The following is a 22,741-nucleotide window of genomic DNA, read 5'->3' as shown; positions in this document are numbered from 1 at the left end:
GTCTGTAGCTGACAAATGAAAAGGAAAAAACAAGAGAATAATTAGAGTTTTTTTTTTTTTTAACTTGTAGGAGACGAACTATGTTAGTGTATGAATAAAGCTCTTGTTTTATTGTCAAAAACACCATGAATAGATTACTTTTATAAAATGGTTCTGGTTTATCATATATTCAAACTATTTAAACCAACTAGTAGAAAGATGACGGTACTTTACTGAAATCAAACTTTATATTATTTCAAAGAATGTCTGTTTTCATCTTCATCACCTATTATTATTATTATCTATAATGGTATGTATAATGCCACCTATATTCAAAATAATTTGTTTACCCTCAGTTTAAACATACTATTACCAGAAGGCACTCAGTAAATTTTTGTTATCTGCTAACTTGAGGTGACTTAAGAGGTTAGGCAAAATACAAAGTAAGAAGTACAACAGAACGAACACTGTATAAAAGAAGCAGAGAGAATAGGTATCGTCAGGCATTAAAGGGAGCAGAAGAAAGATATAGTATCAAGAATTAGAATATTTGTGCATTTGAACAGTGATTCTTATTTTTGAGTCAACTATGGAAAAAGAAGACAGAAAGGGTCAATAAAAATAAATATTTGTTTTAACTGATGTAATTACTTAGAGCTTTAATTATGACAGCTCTCTCCTAGACATATAACCCTAGTATTAATCAACCAGATAGGGTTATCCCTGCTGAAGCAACTTAAACTTAAAATGTATACTGTTTGTGTGACTTTAAATGTTGGCTACATTTTGTTAGACAATATATAGACAAGTTGTGGTTATAATTTTTGAAACAAATGTATGCTTAGAAAAAAGAGAAGACAACATTTAGGCATTAAGGATAATATAAAATATGAATTTGAACACATTTTCATTGGCAAGAGATACTTTAACATCTGAGATAGCAGAGATCAAGTTCTTTTGTAAGATTATGCATGTGCTGGTTGTTGTTTGTAAGAAAATGCATTTGCATTTAAAAATGCACTTATCCTTATGGGAAACTTTTTCCAGTTTTACTGAGAAATAAATGGCAAGCATTGCTGTGTAAGTTTCAGGTACACAGCATGATGGTTTGGTTTACATATACTGTGAAATGATTCCTACAACAGATTTAGCTAACACCCATCATCTCATAGATAAAAGAAAATTTCTCCTGAAAATGCACTTTCAATATATACATCTTAAACTAGGTGTCTGAATTTATCTAATTTTCTTCACATCAAGCAGAATTTAAACATCGCTGCATGTAATTGAGGAAATCCCTGGTTAAAGGATAGAGTAACCCTGGGATAAATCTCTTTGGCTGTCTTTGAGCAGCTGCACACCTAGTTGATGGGTCACAAGGGAGTGGGAAAAAGAATTAAAAAATCTCATAATGTGCCTCTAGATAATTGCGTTTTCCCCTTTTATTTAATAACACCCACTGAAAAACCCTGTTTTTAGTGCACTGTAGCAAGAAAGCAAGCAGTAAAGTTAGGGAGGGCATTTATGGGGTGTCTGGAAAATGCTGGCACTTGGAGAGGGGCTTTGCAAACACTAGGTCATTGGCTGGTGTGAAATCTCAAACCTAGGACTGAGAGCCTGTACAGATGATTGAGTTGTGCTATGTTCATTCTGTACCTTTTGAAAGGACTCAATTATTTAGAAGTCTTTTACGTTTGCGATTAACTTAGAGAAGTGAATTGTTTAAAATAGGAACATGGGAAAGATTTCATTTGCAAGTTCAGAAACAGACTAAGTGTTATTATGATAAATGGATAAGTTTTGAACCATTGATCATTCTAGAAGAAATAGCTGATGTTAGGTTCTTGAGTTCCCAAGGACTGTCCAATGCCCGGTCTTTCCTGAGGACAGCAAAAACACTCACCAATTCTGCAGAAGTCCCCTTCCCATCCTGGGGTGCAGCAGCACTTGCCCGTTGGGGTACAGTAGCCGTTCCGACAGAGCCGGGAACACTCTGAAGTCAGTGTCTGCGCAGGTTGTACCGTGGCTTTGCATTCCTCAGGCATTAGAGGTCTGCATCAAAAGACAACATTTCCATGCGTATGTTGGTTGAAGATCAGTATTAGGACGAAACCCAGTGATTTTGTAGCTTGCAAAGAATTTCTTTGCTTTCTAAGGAGAACTTTCTTTTAAGCGGCTCAGAAAGACAACTTTCTGAGAGTAGAAAATCCACCCCAGTGAAGCAAAATCTAACTGACCGGTTTTGAACCAGAGAATATATTAAATATTAAAAGGGACTTTATCGTGATCAAAATTCATCAAAACTGCAATTATATCGATATTTTCCATTCAGTAGCTAAACATTTCTAGCAATTAAAATTCTTAAAAAAGATATATTGATATTTTAAAACATTTTTTCCAGATCTATAAAAATTATTAGGAATAGTATCTGAGATAGTTTTCGCATGTTATTGGCATATTTGGAAATATCACAGAGCTGAAGCATTCATCTAAATGAGCACTTGCAGCCTAAAAAAACTTGGGAATCCATTTTTGTTTCATTTTACATTTCTCTAGAAATACCTGTCTCAGATTGATTTTTCTTGAAGGGGTATCTGTGTGTGTGTGTGTGTGTGTGTGTGTGTGTGTGTGTACTATTGACTCAAAATTTCAACCCTTTATGCAAAAAATAATCCACATATATATACATTTTTATATATACATATGAATTTACATATATATATACAGAGATATATTTTGTAATCTATGGATAAAAAGAATGCTATCAACAAACAGAAACAAACATCGTATCTGCTAAGTGAAAAGTCATAGACTTTAATTGCTCTACGACTTTAGAGATGCCTTCAGAAGATTTTTATAGTTCTTACTGTTTTCGACACAAGAGGTTGTCTTTCAAGCTGAGTGAGGCTGGAAGCATGGTCACAACCACTCATTACCTAATCTTGAAGAAACAACTGGGAGTGGTACTCCTCTATCAGTCACTGTGCCTGTGCAGCAGTGTGGTGAGAAGATTCTTTTCAGTTCAGGAATGTAAACAAACGCTCATCACCGCTCAACTCACCACCATTAAGATGGCCAAGGCAGTTGGACTCCCCAAGCACCGTTAACAAAGAAGGTGATAATTATAGGTCAAAGCCACTAAAAGAAGTAAATGATATAGCCTTCAGAGATAAGCCAATAATTTGGCCCTGTAGACTCCAGTTTTCTCGAGATAGGTTATCTTGTTATGTCCTTCTGGCAATATAAAGTGATAATACTTTGGGGCCTGACTTCAGGCTGTTCCTACGATGACTCAAAATCATATTCAAAATATATAGTGACTTCTTTAGGTCCTCTCTCCAATAAACGTCTAACTCTGTGTTGAAAGTACTGTGTTTGCAACTAATGTGACAATTCAGAAAACTCCCTTAAATCTATTCAACCTCTTTTGAAAAATCTAGAAGTGGTCAATTTATGTGAAAGGTCATCAAGGCATTCTATGGACTGCACGTATTTTCACTCAGACAACACTAATGAATAATTTCCATGTGTTCCCCAAGAGAGTCTTTTAGGGGGTAGTGGGGGGGTTAAGGTGGAAAAATAGTGAAATGGGTATGCCAAGGAAAGTGGAGGCATTAACTTCGCCTTCCTGTTTTGTTGCTCTGTGCTGTTGGCTCTAATTCTTCCTCAATAAAATTCTTACTTTGTGAAACCGTGATGTCACTTTTGATCACTAAAAGAGCTGTTTTTCAATAGCCATGAAGTCTCTTTGAGTCCATGGCATTTATCCTCCGAGGCTGTGGCATTCAGTAAACAGGTATTTTACTGGTAACTGAAATTCTGTTTATGCAGTTTCTACTCATTACTCCCTCATTCACTGTCTTTCTGACTCATTTAAAAAGAGATTCTAAACTAGGGTGTGCCAAAAATACATTACATGTTGGGGCACCTGAGTGGCTCAGTTGGTTAAGCGTCCAAATCTTGGTTTCAGCTCAGGTCACGATCTTGGGGTCATGGGATTGAGCCCTGCATCAGAGGTCCATACTCAGCAGGTAATCTGCTGGAGATTTACTCTCCCTCTATACAACCCCACATGCTTGCTCTCTCCCTCTCTAAAATAAATAAATCTTTAAAATATATATGCTTATATATAAAATATGTATATTTATATATATTACATATGATGTACATGGTACGTATTTTTATATGTATCATATCATGCTATATATGATGCAAAATATGCAGGCACGCAGCTCTCATACTACTTGACAATATGGTTTATGGCTGAGTGGATGAATTTAAAGAGGAGAGGACATCATTTAGAGCAAGAATGTAAATTATCCATTAAACAACCACCACCAGAAGATGTTGCCCATCTGAGGCAAAGTGTAGGGACACTGATTTGTGTGCACCAGGGAAAGGAATGAGGATGTGACAAATCAGGACCCAATAGTGAAGTAAAGTTCATCAGGAGAGGGCATCTGCCTCTTGCTTCCCTGCTGATCCTCCAGTTCGTTGCTTTGACTGTTTTTCACCAAACATTCAAATATGTGGAAATTCTGATGGTGGCGGTGGGGGGCGGGCGGTGTTAAGTTGTTTTTTTGCCTAAGATTTAGTAAATGCTTATCTAGCTGTCGATATAATTATTACATCCTTGGGTCTGTTTAGTTTATATAAAACTATGTGGCTATGATATATGAACATGATTCCCATAAGATTTTATTTAAATACCCAGAAAATAATCTTTTTTTTTTCTTTAATGAAGTGGCTAACTAACATTCCTCACTTAACATGTTAAAGAAATCCTCTCCCTCTCTTTAAACTGTTATTCTACTGGGAATCCATTAATGGAAAAATTTTCATGAAGGACAGCCCCATCCCCCTTTTTTAAAGTAGGTTTTATTATTATTTTTTAAAGATTTTATTTATTTATTTGACAGAGATCACAAGTAGGCAGAGAGGCAGGCTGTTGTGGTGGCGGGTGGTGGGAGGGGGGCAGCGGTGCTCCCTGCTTAGCAGAGAGCCTGATGTGGGGCTTGATCCCAGGACCCTGAGATCACAACCTGAGCCAAAGGCAGAGGCTTAACCTACTGAGCCACTCAGGCGCCCCCGAGTAGGTTTTTATTTTTATCATGGGGCTTCAATTCATTACCCTGAGATCAAGAGGCCCACACTTTATTGACTGAGCCAGACAGGTGCTCCAAGGACAACCATCTCTCATAGAATGTCACTTTTTTTAATGATTGTATTCCCCTTTCTCCTTTTCCATCGCCATTGAAACAAAAGCTTTCTGAAAGCAAAGGGACATATTCAATCCTCCTGAAGACTAGTCAGTCACTCACTCAGGCAAGTACTACGATCTTTATGGGGTAAGACAAACAAAACAGGGTTCCAACCCTCATGGAGACACCAGGGAGCAGACAGACATTCGAACACAAAAGTCTAACGCAGTATAACCTTTGTTACGATGTAGGTGCATGTGAAGTAACACAAGAATACAGACAAGGAAGCAATTAGTTTAGGATTGAAAGATGTTTTACAAGATGACATTTAAACCACCGAAGTATTTTATCTCCTTTAACTACTTATATTCAGAAGAGCTAGAAAATACTACAGGAGCATTCAGTAAATGTTAATTGAATGCATATAGTAGGACTATGTTTCCCTCTCTTTTCCTGTGTCCCTCCAGGCCCTAAGAAAATGTGTAGAATATGGAAGATACTTAAAAGGCTATTGGATGAATGAATAAATAAGGATATGGAATTTTAAGAGAGTGCTTGTTTCTTTTCTGTGCTACTGAGTAAAGATATTAGGAATATATGGACTATTTAGGGGAATGATATCATTAATATCTAGCTGTTATACTTCTATATCATAAACTTAAAACTAAAAACACTTGCTATATTTCTGTCATCTTACAAAATTTTTCTAAGGCATAGTTAAATTCTTTTTCGGTGAAACATTTTTACATTAATCATAGTCATAGTAAATAAACGACCAACAAAGAAGTAAGCATGATATGAAGATAAGATTGTCTTCTCCTCCAACTGGGAATCACGCCAATGTATTAAAATTCATTTTTCTGGTTATGTATTTGATAAAGTCTAACAAAGAGTTTTGGTTATCCCAACCACTCCACTCACTCTCTGTTCTAGTGACATTTCTTCCTTCCACTGAAAAGAACAGAAAATTGCAATGAGGAGAACACAAAAGGTAATAAAACAAGTAAATGTGGACTTTTACGGTCTCACCTTGAAATAGACCATCATATGTGTATATAATTACTACATATACACACTACACGGCATCGAAGCAAAAATCTAGAGTGTGTATTTATGTATACATATGTACATATCATATACATATACACATATAGTGAGAGGTTACCTCATTCTTCATTCTTATTTTTATTGGACTGGGAAGTTGGGTGTTTTAATGTAGGTGTACTAAAATTGCTTAAATAGTTTTGTTCTTCTTTTAAACAATCACTTTCTTAACTTTCGGATTCTTATCTCTACTGAATGAAGTCCAAGATAGCTTTTAAAGTAGAAAATTTAACCAAAAGGATATTGATGTTTGTAATAAGTAATATATCAAATAATAAGTAATAATTAATATATCAAACCCATTTGTTGATAATTATCTCTATAGTCTTCAAACCTAATTTAAATTAGAAAAATACACTTTACTTCCTGACACTTGACAATGAAACAATAAGGACTAGTACCAAGAAATTATCCAATATTCTTTAATGCATAAAGCATTGTTTCTGGAAATGTAAGATGTTTTCTTAGAAACCCACTCTGTCTGGGTTTGAGTAGAAGCATAAAGGTTGAAATACTTTCTCGAAATAAAGGAGAAGTTGAGAAGCGTAAGTGATTTGTAACATATCCTACATGATGACTTGTGACTAGCTAAAGCCAACAATGAACGTCTCTAGGTAGTGAGATTACAGATGGTTTTAATTTTATGATATTTAATTTGACAAATGAATAAACAAATCAATAAATGAGAAGTCCTCTGTGTACCTGGATGGCAGCACAGGGATAATCCTGAGTCTGGGTAGGCTTGCTTTTCAGATTAAGTACGTTAGAAATCTGTCTATTGAGTTTTCCACAAAAAGTGAAGGGACTCATCCTGAAATTTTTGTTAGGGGCCTAGATTTTAAATTCATGTCATTGTCAAACAAGGTAATAAATTGTACTAATACTCATTTGTAAAATCCTGACTCTGTAGAGGTTTCAGAAGTACTCATTCTGAAGCTTCTCTTAGTCAGCCATCTGCTTCGGGGGGGAGGTGATGTAAGAACTGTCTTATTCTTGGGCACCTGGGTGGCTCAGTCCGCTAAGCATCTACTGTCAGCTCAGGACATGATCCCAGGGTTCTGGGGTCAAGCAACAGGTTAGGCTCCCTGCTCAGCTGGGAGTCTGCTTCTCCCTACCCACCTCCCCCGCCCCACCCTGCCGCTATGCCTGTACATGCTCTCTCTCTGTCTCTCAAATGAATAAATTTTAAAAATCTTAAAAAAAAGAAAAACCCAAACTGTCTTATTCATTAATCCATATTCACATTGAGACACCTGGAAAAATGTTCCTTGGCTACTGCAAACTTTGCAAAACTAGTTTTCCTGAATGCTTTTTCCTATTCTCATGTGAAAGGGAAAAGTGGTAAGTCTAAATCCTTATTACCCAAAGCATGGTACCAAACCAGAAGAACCAGCATCACACAGGAACTTCCTAGAAATATAGAGGCCCAGGCCCCTCCCTAGACTTTGATTCTACACGCTCCCCAGCTCCCCAGTTTGTCAGGTGATATACATTCAAGTTTGAGAGGCACTATTCTAAGTCAAGGCCACTTCCCAGCCAGTAGGAATCAATGTGGCCATGAATTAGTGTGGCCAGGGGCTTCCAGAGAGAGAATGCTTGGGTGAAGTCTTCACTCCCGCACAGGCAGACAGGCTTTGGAAGCCACCACCGATTCTCTGGTTTAATGGGTTTCCTTGTGAGCATTTTGATATGCAGCGATAATCCGTAACCACTCCTCCTTTCAGCAGTACTCAGCGAGCTCTTTTACCTAGAAAGGGGTAAGGGAGTGGAGACTTCTCCTGATGAGACAGATTTTACTGTTTCCCACTTGTCTAGCCTGGGACATAGGCGTAGCCCTATCTTCGCAGAATGGCCTGGTCATCTCTCACATACTCGCCTCAATGCTTTTCTCCAAGGTCAATACATAAATTGATTTTTTTCTTTAGTCTGAATGTTCACTAAATTCTTCTTGTTCACATTAACATTTCTCTTTTCTGAGTCGGTTTATCCACAAGGAGTAGAAGTTGCGATTTCACTGGATTTACAGCCTATTTTGGGACCATACATAGCCATTTTGTGCCAGCTAGTGAAACAATACAGGACACAAATTCCATTTGGATGCAAGGAATCTTATACAGTCATTCAAGGATATAATACAATCATATCCAGGTAAAAGAACAGAGAAAATGGAATCATTTCTGCATAACCATGCAATATTGGTCTCATTGGGACTTCGTGGCAGTACAGATGGCAATACTCATTTTCTAACAGGATTTTTCAAGTACCATTTGAGGTACTCTTTTAAAAATTATTTCTTTATTTAAGTAATCTCTATACCCAAAGTGGGGCTTGAACCCACGACCCCAAGATCAAGAGTCGCCATACTCTTTGGACTGAGCCAGGCAAGCGCCCCCTATTTGAGGTAGTCTAAAGGAATACTGTTCTTGACATTATATCACAGGTAGGCTGCAGAAATATCCTTTTAAAAAAATATTTATTTATTTATTTGAGAAAGAGGGAGAGGGAGCGTAAACAAACAAGAGGGGGACAGGTAGAGGAAGAGAATTTCCCAGCAGACTCCCTGCTGAGCGTGGAGCCCCATGAGGGGCTTGATTTCACAACCCATGAGATCATGACCTGAGCTGAAACCAAGAGTCAGACAGACGCTTAACTGACTGAGCCCCAGAAATATCTTTTTGTATATGTCCCAAGCAACCTTGATATTGGAGTAAAGGGAAGCATAATTTAAATTCAAGGATAGCTCTGAAGTTATATACATTTTGTATTGTGTTAAAAATTTTAATTTGTACTGTATATTTCTAGAATTCCAATTTAGGATGGAGAAAGCCTTATTTCCAGACATTGCTTTGAACTACTACATTTCTCTATTCTACAATATGCTGAAAATATGGGCCTGGGCCTTGGCCGTTTTTTCTGAGACCAATGTCGTCTTCATTTTGAAGTCTGCAGTTTAAATGCTGAGTATATGCTTACCTAGAAATAGTGCTGATGGACTCTAATACCTGAGCAGTCTGGGATTGAGTGAGCACTGAACTCAAAGGGGGAGGAGGCAGTGATGATTTAGTGAGGGGAGCTATGGATTTGGCTATCTAGTGCTGACAAGATTCTCGAACTTTCACAAATCTCGCTTAATTTTGTTCTACATCTGAAGATGCAACCACAATAAAAGCTAGTTACACGTAGTCTGGAACTATCTTCTGGACCAGTGTTCTTTCGACTCAACAGGCCCTCTTTAGGAAAAAGCAAGTAAGGCACCCATATTTCAGGCCCTGCTAATCTCACCATCCAAAACCACCACCACAACACACAAGTATCTGAGAGGATGTGTGGATCGCCTTCGTTCAGCTTTTCAGGTTAACTCAATGTATATATATTTCCATGGGGAAATTAGGAAATGAAATTTATGTATTTCCTTAAAGGGAAAACCTAGGAAAAATAATTAATGAGACAAGATGGTAATGTCATCTGCTTTTACAAACCAGAAATGGCCAATTTTACTAAATTGCCTTCAGTGTCTGTTGCATTGTTTTTAATGTCCTAAATTCAGAAACTGGTCTACCCCCACTTATTAGTGGTGAATGCAGAAAAAAAGGCCTTTCCACTTTAATTCAGCATACACGTTCCTGAAAAATCTTGTATGCTACAAAATCGCATACTAAAAATAATAAGGTTTATGGGAAAAATAGCTTTGGGGCAGACCACTGAAGATCGGTGCAACTTATTAAGTAAAACACTAAAACAGCAAAATCTGGTACCTGGGGGAGAGTTTGGGCAGCCCTGTGAGCGTGGGCAGGAGATGGAGGCTGCCTCAGTTGAGTTCAGGAATACCTAAAACCAAAATGGCACTGGAGGTGGGCCATGAACTCCTGGGGGAACGTGCCACCTGCAGAGAGCCCAGGCTGAAGGAACACCTCACTGGGGAGGAGAACCCAGTACGGACGCTTGTTTATTTTACCTCTCAGCTCAGAAACCTCCTCTGCTTTGCAACAGCCTTGCTGAGGGTTTGTTCTTTTTCTTATAATTCTGGCTATACTTGCTTGGAAAGCTACATAATTTCCATGTTATGTAGTCGTCATTCTCTTTTATATGTGAGCTAATTAGTGTTGAAGAAAAGCACAGTGGAGCAGAACGGACTGGGCCAGGGAGCCAAATCACGGTCAATTTTACCTCTCTCAGTATCCATAGCTCTCTGGGCCATTAATTTGGCAATTTATAGTGTATAATGTTCTCACATAATTGTTTTTGTCCCAAAGTGTTATCTCAAACAATATTTACATTTTTGATAATGCATGTGATCCCCAATTAAAATAAAAATAAGCTCCTTAGAGGATGGTACTAAGTTCCCCCTTATATTCTCCCTCTATAGCACATAATACATGATCTTGAATACAGAGACAGGTACAAGATACTTGTAGACTGATTAAATCTCCTGATTTAATCTTGGAGTATAACCGTACTTACTTTGATCTGATAAAAATAAAAACTAGGAAAAAAAAAAATGCCACTGCTTCCTAATATAAAGAAGGAAAGATGGGGCACCCGGGTGGCTCAGATGGTTAAGTGTCTGCCTTCGGCCCAGGTCATGATCCCGGGGTCCTGGGATGGAGCCTTGCATTGGGCTCCCTGCTCAGCGGGGAGCCTGCTTCTCCCTCTTCCTCTACTGCTCTTCCTGTTTGAGTTCTCTCACTCTCTCTGTCAAATAAATAAATAAAATCTTAAAAAAAAAAAAAAAGAAGGAATATATTCTGTTCAGAATTATTGTCCAAAAGCAAGTTTGAACTTAAAAAGTTAATTCATAAACCATAATTTTAGGTAAAAAATGTGAGACATGAAATAAGAAATGTTTGTAATTGGGAAAATAGACATTTCAAAAAAATGCTTTGATTACATTATAATTCAAAAGACTTAAAGGCCTACAGTGTTTTTTTTTTTTTTATAAATCACTAAATAATAATAATAATAATAAATCTTTTTCCCACTTAAAGCTGTAGAAGTACCCGTGTTTTAATTTTATATCAGAGGAAGGCAGAAATTTTAAAGATCACTGAATACTTTAAATGGGAAGCAAAAAATTGGACACAAGCTTCTGTCCTTTAACAGAACGCAAGAGGGTCGAATGGTTGGCACAGTGGGGTAAGCCTCTGCCTTCTGCTCAGGCCATGGTCTTGGGGTCCTGGGATTAAGCCCTGCCCTACATCAGGCTTTCTGCTTAGCTGGGAGCCTGCTTCCCCCCTCTCTCTGCCTGCCTTTCTGCCTATTTGTGATCTCCCTGTCGAATAAATAAATGAAATCTTAAAAAAAAAAAAAAAACTTAAAAAAATTAGTAAAAGCTCACAACTCCTTTAAAAAAAACACACACACACAAGAATGTCAGTTTAAATTCTCTTTTAAGACTATTAGGGTGACAAATTCCCAAATTTTGATGTTACACTTTTTGATTCATTTGTCAATGTTGACAAAAGCAAGTCACGTGAACTTTTAACTTGAGCACAATGAATTAGTTTAAAAAAAAAAATACACCTTATTCAGGGTACCTGGGTGGCTCCATTGGTAGAGCATGTGACTCTTGATCTTAGGGTTGTCAGTTCAAGGCCTGTGTTAGGTGTAGAGATTACTTAAAAATAAAAATCTTAAAAAAACAATAAAAATAATTAAAAATACACCTTCCTCTAGAAAACATCTTATTGCAATCTTAAATACTGCAATATCTGATACACTGCCTTACAATGCAAGTACAGAAAATTCAGAAGATCTGATAATATCTGACTTTTCCCATTGTCCCAGGCAGGGGAGAAACATGGCAATGAAAAGAAATGCTTTTAGGGGTTTTCAACACTTAACACCTGAGTCTCATTTTGAAAAATATGTTTTTCATTATTTTACACTTTATATCTTTTTAACAAGTACCATTGGAAAGTGGCAATTCAACCAAGTCTTCATTGCAATCTGTAAGCAGTGATATTCTAACATTCAAAATTGATAGTTTAAGAGAGACTTTAATTAGCCTAAAGCAGAACATTCTTTTGAATGCTATGGTCATATGTCACATATCCAGGGACTAGGAGATATATAAATATAGCAGATATATATATATCTCCTTATATGAGCCTCTTAAATTACATGGTCACTTGGATAAAATTTTTTTTCTTAACTTGTTATTTAATATTTTCTATTTATTTTGAAATGGGTGATGGCTCTACACAGCAGGGTGTGCCTAAGCTGAGTTTGTTTAAATGTGTGTGCATATATACACAAGCAAATCCTGGCAAAGTAGGACTAAAATTCCAGTGTATCCGTAGGTCATTACCATACATTATGTATGCAAGCTCATTCATTCATTGGAAGCTCTTACTTTGATCTTATCCCATTCTTTGGTAACAGATCTTCAAAATTTCAAATGCTATGGGGCAGCTTAGGGAGGACCGCTTAGCCACAAATGTACCGCATGTAAAGTACCGCGCATTAAGAATAAAATATAAGGGGGCATATAAGAAAATATCTCCGTCTTCCATTCTCGGATATGTCAAGAAATAATAACAGTGAAATGTAGAACAAGCTTCCCTGTCTTTGAGACTTCAAATCCACCATGCTGAATGGATTTTTATAGGGCATATACTTGCTCATGACCTCTAGTGTTCAGAAATTCTGTCATGTTTGAAAACTAGTCCCTGGTGGAGCCCGTGTCCCTGTTAATAGCTGAAAGGTCAATGGAGCTGCTAAACAGTTTGTATTACTGTCCGGGTGGCCATGAAAACACGGCCCGCGGCAAGAGGACTTGGCAGCTGGGTCAACAGGCACTGTGGGGATTTCTCAACCTAGGGGGGCCACTTGCATAAAACTTTGACTGATGAATTGGGACTCGACTGGCTTATTGGGCTAAAGCCTCTCTATTATGTGTGACTTTCTTTAGGATGGCAGAGCTGCCTGCTGGCTCCCTGAGACATATGTGAAGGATAAACAGAACCGATGTCCTTTTATGAAGTGAGTTTTTGGGGGGGGGAAAGAAAACAACAACAACAACAACAACAAACCAAAAAAATAAACCACTCTTCAGCGTCTAGTATAATTAGGAGTAGTATAAAGATATTAAGAGGAAAATAAGCAAAAGGCAGTAAGTAGGGCCACTGAGGGGAGACCTGTGGAGGAGGCACGGGGATGGGAGGTTGTGGGGAGCAGTCTTTGATACTGGTCACAGGAGTTTGGTGATGCAACATTTCTGTGAAATCACCTCCCAAGCCTGAATTTGCATTGTTAATTTATAGACCTCTCAGGGGTTGGATCACAGATAAGCAGTATGTTAAAATATAGAATGACTGGGTACGTAGTAATTGAATCAATACGATTAAGAATAATTTTGTTTTACAAATTCCTGGAGAAATAACCCTGAAAACATTTCCAAATAATTAAAAAAATAAAGGCATTTGGTCTCATCTGACGCAAAAATTAAAGATCTTTGGCAGCAGTGTGAAAGAAATTGTGTTTGATAAACACAAAGCTTAGAATGTACGTAAACTGTTAGAATTGTTTAATTTCCATCCCTCAGGTGCATTTATTTGATTCTGTAAAGACTGAATTAAGAGCAAACATCTAATGTTTGGATGATTAAGAGCAAATCATCCAAAATGATTTGGACATTTGGAAACTCAGCATCAAGAGCTCTTGAGAGCTCCATAGACACCTTTACTCCAAGGTTGGAAAGACAACCTTCAAAGTTGAGCGGTCACCTGAAAATAATTCTTGAATGCAGAGGATGAATACCAACCATATTAAAGCACTTACTGTGTTTTAAATGTATGATTTAGTCATCTTTAAGAGCACTCCGCAGAAATGAGGAAGAGCAGAAATACTGATGAACTCCATTGATGGGCAAAGGGGGAGAGAAGTGTGAAGGAACTTGATGCAGGCTCCCCCAATAAGGAAGATTCCAAGACAAGACCAGTTGCCCCCCTGTCCTGCCAGGATGGACTTGTTCCTAAAGTTGATCAGTCTTGGGTGGCGTGACTAAGTGAAATTACAATTATTGCCCACCTCTCTTGTGTCCAGTGTATTCAATGTGTTTTCTGGAACTGCTGGCCAAAGGAGCTCCCCCGACCAGAGCAGGCAGGACCCTGTGCTGAAGACTTTTTGGGATTCAGCAAGCTGGGTGACTGGGATTAACTCGAACCTAACTCCACTCTCTGACAAGATGCAACTGTTTTGCTTTTGACAATACTCTTGAAGTGTGCTCAGTGTTCTAACATGGAAGGAAATTCACCCCTTCCCTACTTTTTCTTTAAATGACTCCTGAGTTCTACTTAAGGAAAACGGAGTTGTAGTCTTATTAAATTTTCATTTTTTTAAAATTATGAATAAAGGTATTTGGTTTTTACAACAGATTATCTTGCCATCCTTTTCTGAGATGGATGCCCACTGTAAAATGATTTTGAACTTATGTAAATGATTATGTAACATAAGCCTTAGACCATACTGTCCTTATAGACTGAGGCAGTCAGTAATGCTGTAACCTCACCTGCCTTTGCCAAAATGGCTTCAGAATATTGAAGATGGTTTTTAATTTTTTATTTTTAAAGATTTTACTTATTTATCTGACAGAGATCACAAGTAGGCAGAGAGGCAGGCAGAGAGAGGAGGAAGCAGGCTCCCTGCTGGGCAGAGAGCCCCATGGGGGCTCAATCCCAGGACCCTGAGCCAAAGGCAGAGGCTTTAACCCACTGAGCCACCCAGGCGCCCCCAAAGATGATTTTTAAATCCCTTGTCTTCTTTATATGTGAGTGTGTGTGCGTGTAGGGAAAAACAGAAAAAACAAAACAAAACAAAACAAAACAAAACATACACCTACGATAAGAATGTAACTTCCATGACATGTAATACAGACCTTTTTTTTTTTTTTTAAAGTTCATGTCGACCCTGAGATCAAGACCTGAGCTGAGACCAAGAGCTTGATACTTAACCAACTAAGCTACCCAGGCACCCCAAACATAAAAAGTTTATAATTCGCTGTTATTCTCTTCCAGACCATGAGGGAAGTGCTGTGTGAAAATAGTGACTCTGAAAACATTATTCTAATGAGTCTGGAGACTCCTCCACAAGATACAATTAACCTAAGAATTTAATTTGAGTTAGATTTTTGATAAAACAAGAAATGTCTATCACAAGAAATGTTTTCCAGTTGATGAGGCCCTGGCTTCAAATTCTCCCTCAAAAGTTTTGGAGAAACAATTTCGCTCTGCAGCAGACATTCTGAACACTGTCACACTAGTAATTAGTTTGTGTTTCTAAAATAATCCCGTTCACATACACTAAAGTGTCTGCTTATACAGAACTTCAACTCATCTAGGGAGAAATACTATAATAATAAACGTTGGCATCCAAATTGAAACAGCATGAGCCTCCCAACAAATGTTTATGAAAACATTTGTTTTCTTACAGTCAGCTTCATTTTGAAATTTATGTCTAGGTCTGTGTACAAGGACAGTGTGTTTGGGACTCTGTGACTCCCCCCACCTTCTGAAAACCAAACACACATCTTAACCTTGGCCCCACACGTGACAGGACTCACCAGAAACAGGCACCGTAATGAGAAGTCAGGCCTTTCAGGTATGTCACTCTGAGACCACCCTACTAGAGGAGGCCCCAAGATCACAAAGCCAAGGTCCCTTATGGAAACCCTGGTAATTAGACACTAATAATGGATGGAAGGTGTAAAATTGACCTCAACTCACCACCAGCAGACTAAACAATCCAGATGAAGAGAGATAGATTTTGTGAGGAGGAGGAGAATTCATTATGATACTACCAGGAAGCTTGTAAAAGCTTATAAAAGCTTACCAACTTTGACAAACATAATGGAATAATGACTATTTGGAATCGAAGGGCATGAGATTTGAGTGAAATCCCTAGACATCATTATGAATCAGGAGAATGTTGCTACTTTGTTTGATTTTTGTTCTTAACATCATCAAATTCAACCATCATCGAAATGTCTGATATTTTTTCCATTCATTACTTTGCTTTTCACAAAGAGGGCATTTGTTTCACACCCGCGGAGGAAAAGATCTCCTACAATGTATGGATGGGTGCTTCTCTTCCTGTGGAAGAAAATGTGTATTGTTACATAGAGGAGGAACGCGACTGGGGTGTGACAGATGAATATATGTGATATGCCGACAGACCATTTAGAATTGATTACTCCTCTTCATGTTCTGTAGTACAATTGTCCCCTTAAACTTTTCTTAAGAAAGACAGTGTTTTGTGGTATGGGAAAAGGAGGAAGATCTCTAGTTAGTTTGTGTAGACCCAGGAGGCTCTAAAGTCCAGCAGTGTCAAATCCAGCCCTCACAGGCCGGAGCTGAGGGTCCTCCCAGGACAAGCACTTGGCCTATAGGCAAGGCCAAGGTGTTCGTCTTTGTGGACTGGTAACTATCACTCATCATCACCCATTTGAACACAGTAAAACAACTTGGAGAAACATTATTTGCCTTAAAGGTATATGAAAAGATCTTACCTTTTGGGATCTACGATTTTGTAGAGTTTTCCATTGTGAGTCTGGGTCATACTTTTACTACTTGATAGGATATAAACTTCACCTGTGAAGATAGAAATACAGCAAGTTAATTTACAGTATCACAAGGCCTTACTGCCTATTGCCTAAGCAGATATTTGATAGAAATCGGTAAGGGGATATTTTATATTTATTTATTTATTAAAAAAAAGATTTTATTTATTTATTTGATAGAAAGAGAGATCACAAGTAAGCAGAGAGGCGGGGGTGGGGCAGGCTCCCTGCTGAGCAAAGATCCTGAAGTGGGGCTTGATCCCAGGACCCTGAGATCATGACCCGAGCCGAAGGCAGCAGCTTAAACCACTGAGCCACCCAGGCACCCCTTATATTTATTTTTTATATCTATTTGTAGTTTTATGTGTATATGCATGTGTGGGTGTATGTGTATTTGTGTGTATCTGTATCTATCTGTATTATCTCCATGTATCCTCAGGAAGATCACTCGCCTAAAGATGGTGAGAGTTTTGCAAGTCTACCTTCACAGTGCATTCAGAATCCAATCACGTCTCCCCACATCCTGCTACTATCCCAGAGCAAGCGGATATCCGTTTCTCCTGGATTAGGACAGCAGCCCCCTAACTGATCCCCCCACTTCTACCCTCGCTCTTCAATATTTAATTTCAACATACCAACCCCAGAAATTTTTTAAAAGCAAGTTAGATCATTTAAGTTGGATCATACTCCTTTATTTCAATACCTCCATTGGCTTCTGATCTCTCCTGGAGCAAAAGTAAGTCCTGACATTGACCTGTGATGTCCCCCCTTATTGCTCTGTCCGACCTTCTATCTGCAGTGTGTCAGCCTCTTGTTCCCTCCTCCCTAGTCTCACTGGCCTCTTGGCTTTGCACACAGGAGGGACCTGTCCCTGTCTCCTACCTAAGGTCGCTGCTGTTTCAGGCTTTTCCGGCCACAGGCTCCCCACTCCCTCAGCTTCTGTTCTAGGCTCTACCTGTCTCAGCATTGGTCCCAAGTTGTGTCTGGCTTTAAAATTCATATTTGGCTCTCATTCATGAAATAGTCCTTGATTTAGTCTCTATTTTTGTATTCTACGATACTATGGTTTTTTTTTTTTTTTTTTTTTTAGCATGCTCTACTACTTTCTTACTTCTGGAAAGGATGTTTTGGGGCTTATACTAAAAATACAGACACAATAGGGAAAAAAATAAAGTTAAGAGGCATAGAAATGTAAGCAAAAAAATTTAATATTTATTTTGTCAAGTACTTTATGTGTTTTATTTCACGTAATCCTTACAACGAACCTCCTGGTTTTATAGCTAAACACACACACACACACACACACACACACACACAGAAAACAGACTCCCAATACTTTTTGTTTTAAAAAGTGCAAAAACCTACTCATTTTCTTATATGGCTCTTTAGATTTTTTAATCTTCTTAAAATTTTTTGAAGTCTTATCTATTTAGGTAATCTCTACACCCAGCACGGAGCTTGAACCCACAGCCCCAAGATCAAGGGTAGCACACTTCTCCCGTTGAGCCAGCTAAGCACCCGCTTTTTTTTTTTTTTTTTTTTTTTAAAGATTTTATTTATTTACTTGAGAGAGAGACAGTGAGAGAGAGCATTAACGAGGAGAAGGTCAGAGAGAGAAGCAGACTCCCCATGGAGCTGGGAGCCTGATGCGGGACTCGATCCCAGGACTCCAGGATCATGACCTGAGCCGAAGGCAGTCGTCCAACCAACTGAGCCACCCAGGCGTCCCATAAAAAAAGGAATCCCTATGCCCCACATAGGGTTCAAACTCACAACCCCGAGATCAGAAGTTGGGTTGCCCTACTGACCTAGCTAGCCAGGCACCGCCCCCCCACCCCAATGTGGCTCTTAATTAAAGCCAAAGAGTTTCACATTAAACATAATTCAGTGAAAGCATCTTTAATTATAATTATATAGTATATACGAAGCTATAGCTTCCAGACCCTAAGGATTGTATACGCTTCCTTTGTTATTCTGCTCCCAACATAGTATTAAGGGCAGATAGACGTCTGGGTATTTTAACCAATGGTGATGACACTATCAGGTGATTGATGGTGAGTCCTTCGCGGTAAGATCTGGGGAAATCAGAATGATTCAGTCACAGCATCTAAATATTCATCTCTAATTCTGCCACAAACCATTTAATCCTCATTTATATTTTAAAACCAGGGTTTGCCAGTGAAACTTAGATTATATAGCAGAGGATTTCAGTGAGAAAGTGTTATTTCTTTAGTTCTTTTGAGTGAGCTAGGAGATAACCAGGGAAAATGAACTGTAAATGTTTTCAATTCTGGAATAAGAAAAGAAGGGATTTGAGGGTTCTTCTTTAAATCTTTACATTCCTGTAGCTCTGAAATACATGTTAAGTCCCCTTGTTAACTTAAGTGAATGGCATGGAACTATTCCTGGTAAATTCTGCATTTGATGTATTGAAACCAAAGCTGGACTTCTAGGGAAAATATTCTGATTTAGGGGCACCTGGGGGGCTCAGTCAGGTAAGCGCCTATCTTTGGCTCAAGTCGTGTGATTCTGGGGTCCAGGGATTGAGCCCCGCATCATCGGGTTCCCTCCTCAGTGGGGTGTCTTCTTCTCTCTCTCTGCCTGTGGTTCTCTCTGCCTGTGCACACTCACTCTCTCTCTCTCTCTCTCTCTTTCTGACAAATAAAATTAAAAAAGAGAAGAAAATAAAATATTCTGATTTAGATGGGAAACACACTCTTCTTTCTTAAGACCTAAAATTCATCTTGGAGGCTAAAGGAGCGTAGTGGTCATGGTTTATTTGGATGCTGTTCTTTAAATAGGGTCATTATGAAAGCTACATTTATCTCTATAATTTAAAATTAGGAGCATTTTCACTCTTCGATGGTATTCCAATTTCAACTTCTTTTTGCTTGTAAGCTGTGCACATTTTGATAACATACTAACAAATATGGCACAGTCCAGAAGATAATTTTTATTCTGTTGGAAAGCAGAGCTACAAATACAGCTTATCGTGTACAAACTGCATGCCCCAATGGACTCCCCCAAAAAACAAAAATTAAATTAAAAATTCAAAAATAGAGGATAAGGTGAGGCTGAGATTACAACAGATTTTTTATTTATTCCAAGAGGAATGGATAAGTGGGAACTTTTCAGATAGAGAATAGAAACAAATGACTCAGATTTATCTGAAATATCAGTAGACATTTAAGACTTTCTTTCTTTAAGGACCCCCAAATTCTCTTTTGTTCATGCCTTCCATTTTCCTGCTTTGTTACTTTTATATTTTTGGAGTGGAAATAAGATGTAAAGACCCCCCAGAGAAAGGTCACTGGGAGAAAATATGTAGCTGGGTTATCTCTAATCTCCACGGTAGGTCACCCTTGCTGCGGGTTATATCGCCAGCAAATGGAGGGCGAGATTGTTACACTTATTCTTCAGAGCAAAACAAAGCCTCCTGGGCAAGGGAGTGAGAATGGAACTTCACAGAAATAGTGTGTACAGTACCTAATTCATCTTCTCCAAATCCCAATATGTGACCTGAAAAGTAACCTCTACAGGAACCACTGTTGCCCAGACAGAGTGGTTTTTCTTGCCATTGCTTGCTCACGGGACTTTGCTGGAGGGTTAAGAAATTCCTACAACAAAAAGATACCGTAAACTTACAATGAAAATATGCTTTTGCTTAAAACTAAATAAGTTAATCAATCAAATGCTTGGAATAAAGTTCACAATGTATAAGTGTTGTAAGATACACCTGTCTTCTCAAAGGAAAAATATTATAGCCCATAATGTGTGCGAATACTGTGAAATTCTCGTGTGGGGAGAAAGTACTTAAAGATAGTATTTTGTTTGGAGGGGGGCACTAAAAGTACCTGAGTATGAGAAAAGCCCTCCCCTTCATCCAGAGAATGATACTTCCTCTCCAGGACTAGACTCCATGCTGTGCTATTAATCAGAGAGAGGGACAGGGGGAAGATCATGGGGTCAGTAAACTTTTCTAGTTCCTTTTAGTGACCAAGCATAGAAGCTCTGCCATCTGCCTGAATGCCAGTGACTTGGGAAACAAGATTCATAATTTGGGTTTCATCACTAAGAGTTCCTGAGAATTATCCACACAGTGACCTATAAAAAGGAGGCTAAAATTTAATTGTGTAGTATTCTTCCTGATAGAGACAAATTAAGTTCTGTTGTTAAAAGTTCTAAAAGTCTGGCAAAAACAAAATTTCTTAGCCTTCCAATTTCCAAATAATTTGGAAAATATTTACACAAGTCATGTATAACAATAGTTTTCAAATTACTCATTGTCATGGTAAATTTATGTTAAGGATGAAGGGAAAAGCTTACATAATATGAAAAGTCCATCTGAAGACTTCTCGGTTCTTAAAAATTATTTCATGAACTTAATCAAATTTGTTTAAAAAGCATGTCTTTGGAAGTTCTTTAATTAAACCATCATACATAATGAAACAGAAAAGAAAATAATAATGTTCACGTGTGTCCCAGACCTGATCCCCAAAGAGAGACAATCATTTGAATATTTTATGGCAGTTTGCCTCCTAATCAATGGATATGTCATCTGATACATCAAATTGTGGTATCAGGGAACCTACCCATTACGGTCTCCAAACACATAGCTTCCGTACAGTCTTTCTGACTGGCAGCCCCGATAAACAAATCCACCAACCAAGGGACCATTACTGAATGGCTTGAATTCCAAAAGTGATGGCTCACTTTCTGGAAAGAAAGAAACATAACATTAGATCAAATGAAACATTTTTATGAAATAAAAGTAATAGAGGCCTAGTAATATTATCATAATATTATTATGGTAATTTACGTTAAATCTAAAATGTGTTCCATGATACACAAGATGAATCCTTGTTCTAGATATTTAGTAAAAATAATTAAGTCCTGTTGCTTAAATAGTATAAAATACAAAAAGCTTCCATGCAAAGCTTACTGAAATGGAAATGCTCCGCAAATGCTTGCTGTTATAATTGCCACACATACCAAATTTTCAATGAAATTAGAATCTGGATATTTTGGAAACCATGGTTATTTACTTAAGAATCAAAAGACTTTAAAAAAATTGTTTTAAAATGGATTTTTTTTTTTGTAGAAATGCTTCTACATATATTGAGTAAATTAAGCCAGACCTCTGTCAAGTTATATAAAATGTTTGAAAAATCATATTTTAATGAAAAGGAAAGTATAGTACATAAAAGGCCTTTAAAACCACATTTGTATATTTAAAAACATTGTCACTCAAGTGATATCTTCATTTAAACTATTTTAATAGTTTTGTTTATGGAGTTCTATGGCTAACAATGTCTATTGCAGCCATTCTTCCTAATTATAAGTGTATAGTTACATATCTCAGACTTTCCATGCATGTCATTATATACTTGACTACACATACGCTAATTGCAATGGAAAAGATCTAAAGCCAGTTGCAAATTAATCTGAAAATTACTTATTATGCGCTTAATGTCAAATAAGTCATTATCAACAGGCAGTATTTTAAGCAAAAGCCTTTGTGAGAAGATGGTAATTTTAAAGTAATTCTCCCTTCCCATGTAGTTATGGTGACTGTATTATAAAAAATAGAAAAGATTAAGTTTTGACCAGTTCAGTGAGAGGCAGCATAACTGAATGATTAAGGTCATGAACTCTGGAATCAGTGGAGCCAGCTTCAATCCAGACCTTGCCACTGTATGTTGTAGGATCATTAACTCTCTGCGTCTCAGTTGCCTCATCTGTACAATGTGGCCAATAACGGTGCCTACCACACAGTTGTTCTGGGAATGCAAGGAGTCAGGTTGATACAGTTACCATAGGGGCTGGCACGTAGTAAGTACAGTGGATGTGGTTATCTGGGTTTTATTTTTGTTTTCTGCTTTATTGGAGTAAAAATGACAAA

At 37.9% G+C, this 22,741-nt stretch overlaps 1 protein-coding gene across 1 annotated transcript in view; it reads right to left on the bottom strand.

The window, feature by feature from the left end:
- The window catches only part of HHIP (hedgehog interacting protein), an 86,772-nt gene that overhangs the window by 1,419 nt on the left and 62,612 nt on the right, over window positions 1-22,741 (bottom strand). The window contains exons 9-12 of the mRNA XM_032332395.1: window positions 21,432-21,555; window positions 20,326-20,456; window positions 16,789-16,870; window positions 1,883-2,031 (exon numbers count right to left, since the gene is read on the bottom strand). Of these exons, the coding sequence (XP_032188286.1) occupies window positions 1,883-2,031; window positions 16,789-16,870; window positions 20,326-20,456; window positions 21,432-21,555 (486 nt within the window). The remainder of the gene's footprint in view (window positions 1-1,882; window positions 2,032-16,788; window positions 16,871-20,325; window positions 20,457-21,431; window positions 21,556-22,741) is intronic.

Source organism: Mustela erminea, chromosome 2, assembly GCF_009829155.1.
Source record: "Mustela erminea isolate mMusErm1 chromosome 2, mMusErm1.Pri, whole genome shotgun sequence".
NCBI classification, from domain to species: domain Eukaryota; kingdom Metazoa; phylum Chordata; class Mammalia; order Carnivora; family Mustelidae; genus Mustela; species Mustela erminea.
This window is presented reverse-complemented; position numbering and strand designations above follow the sequence as displayed.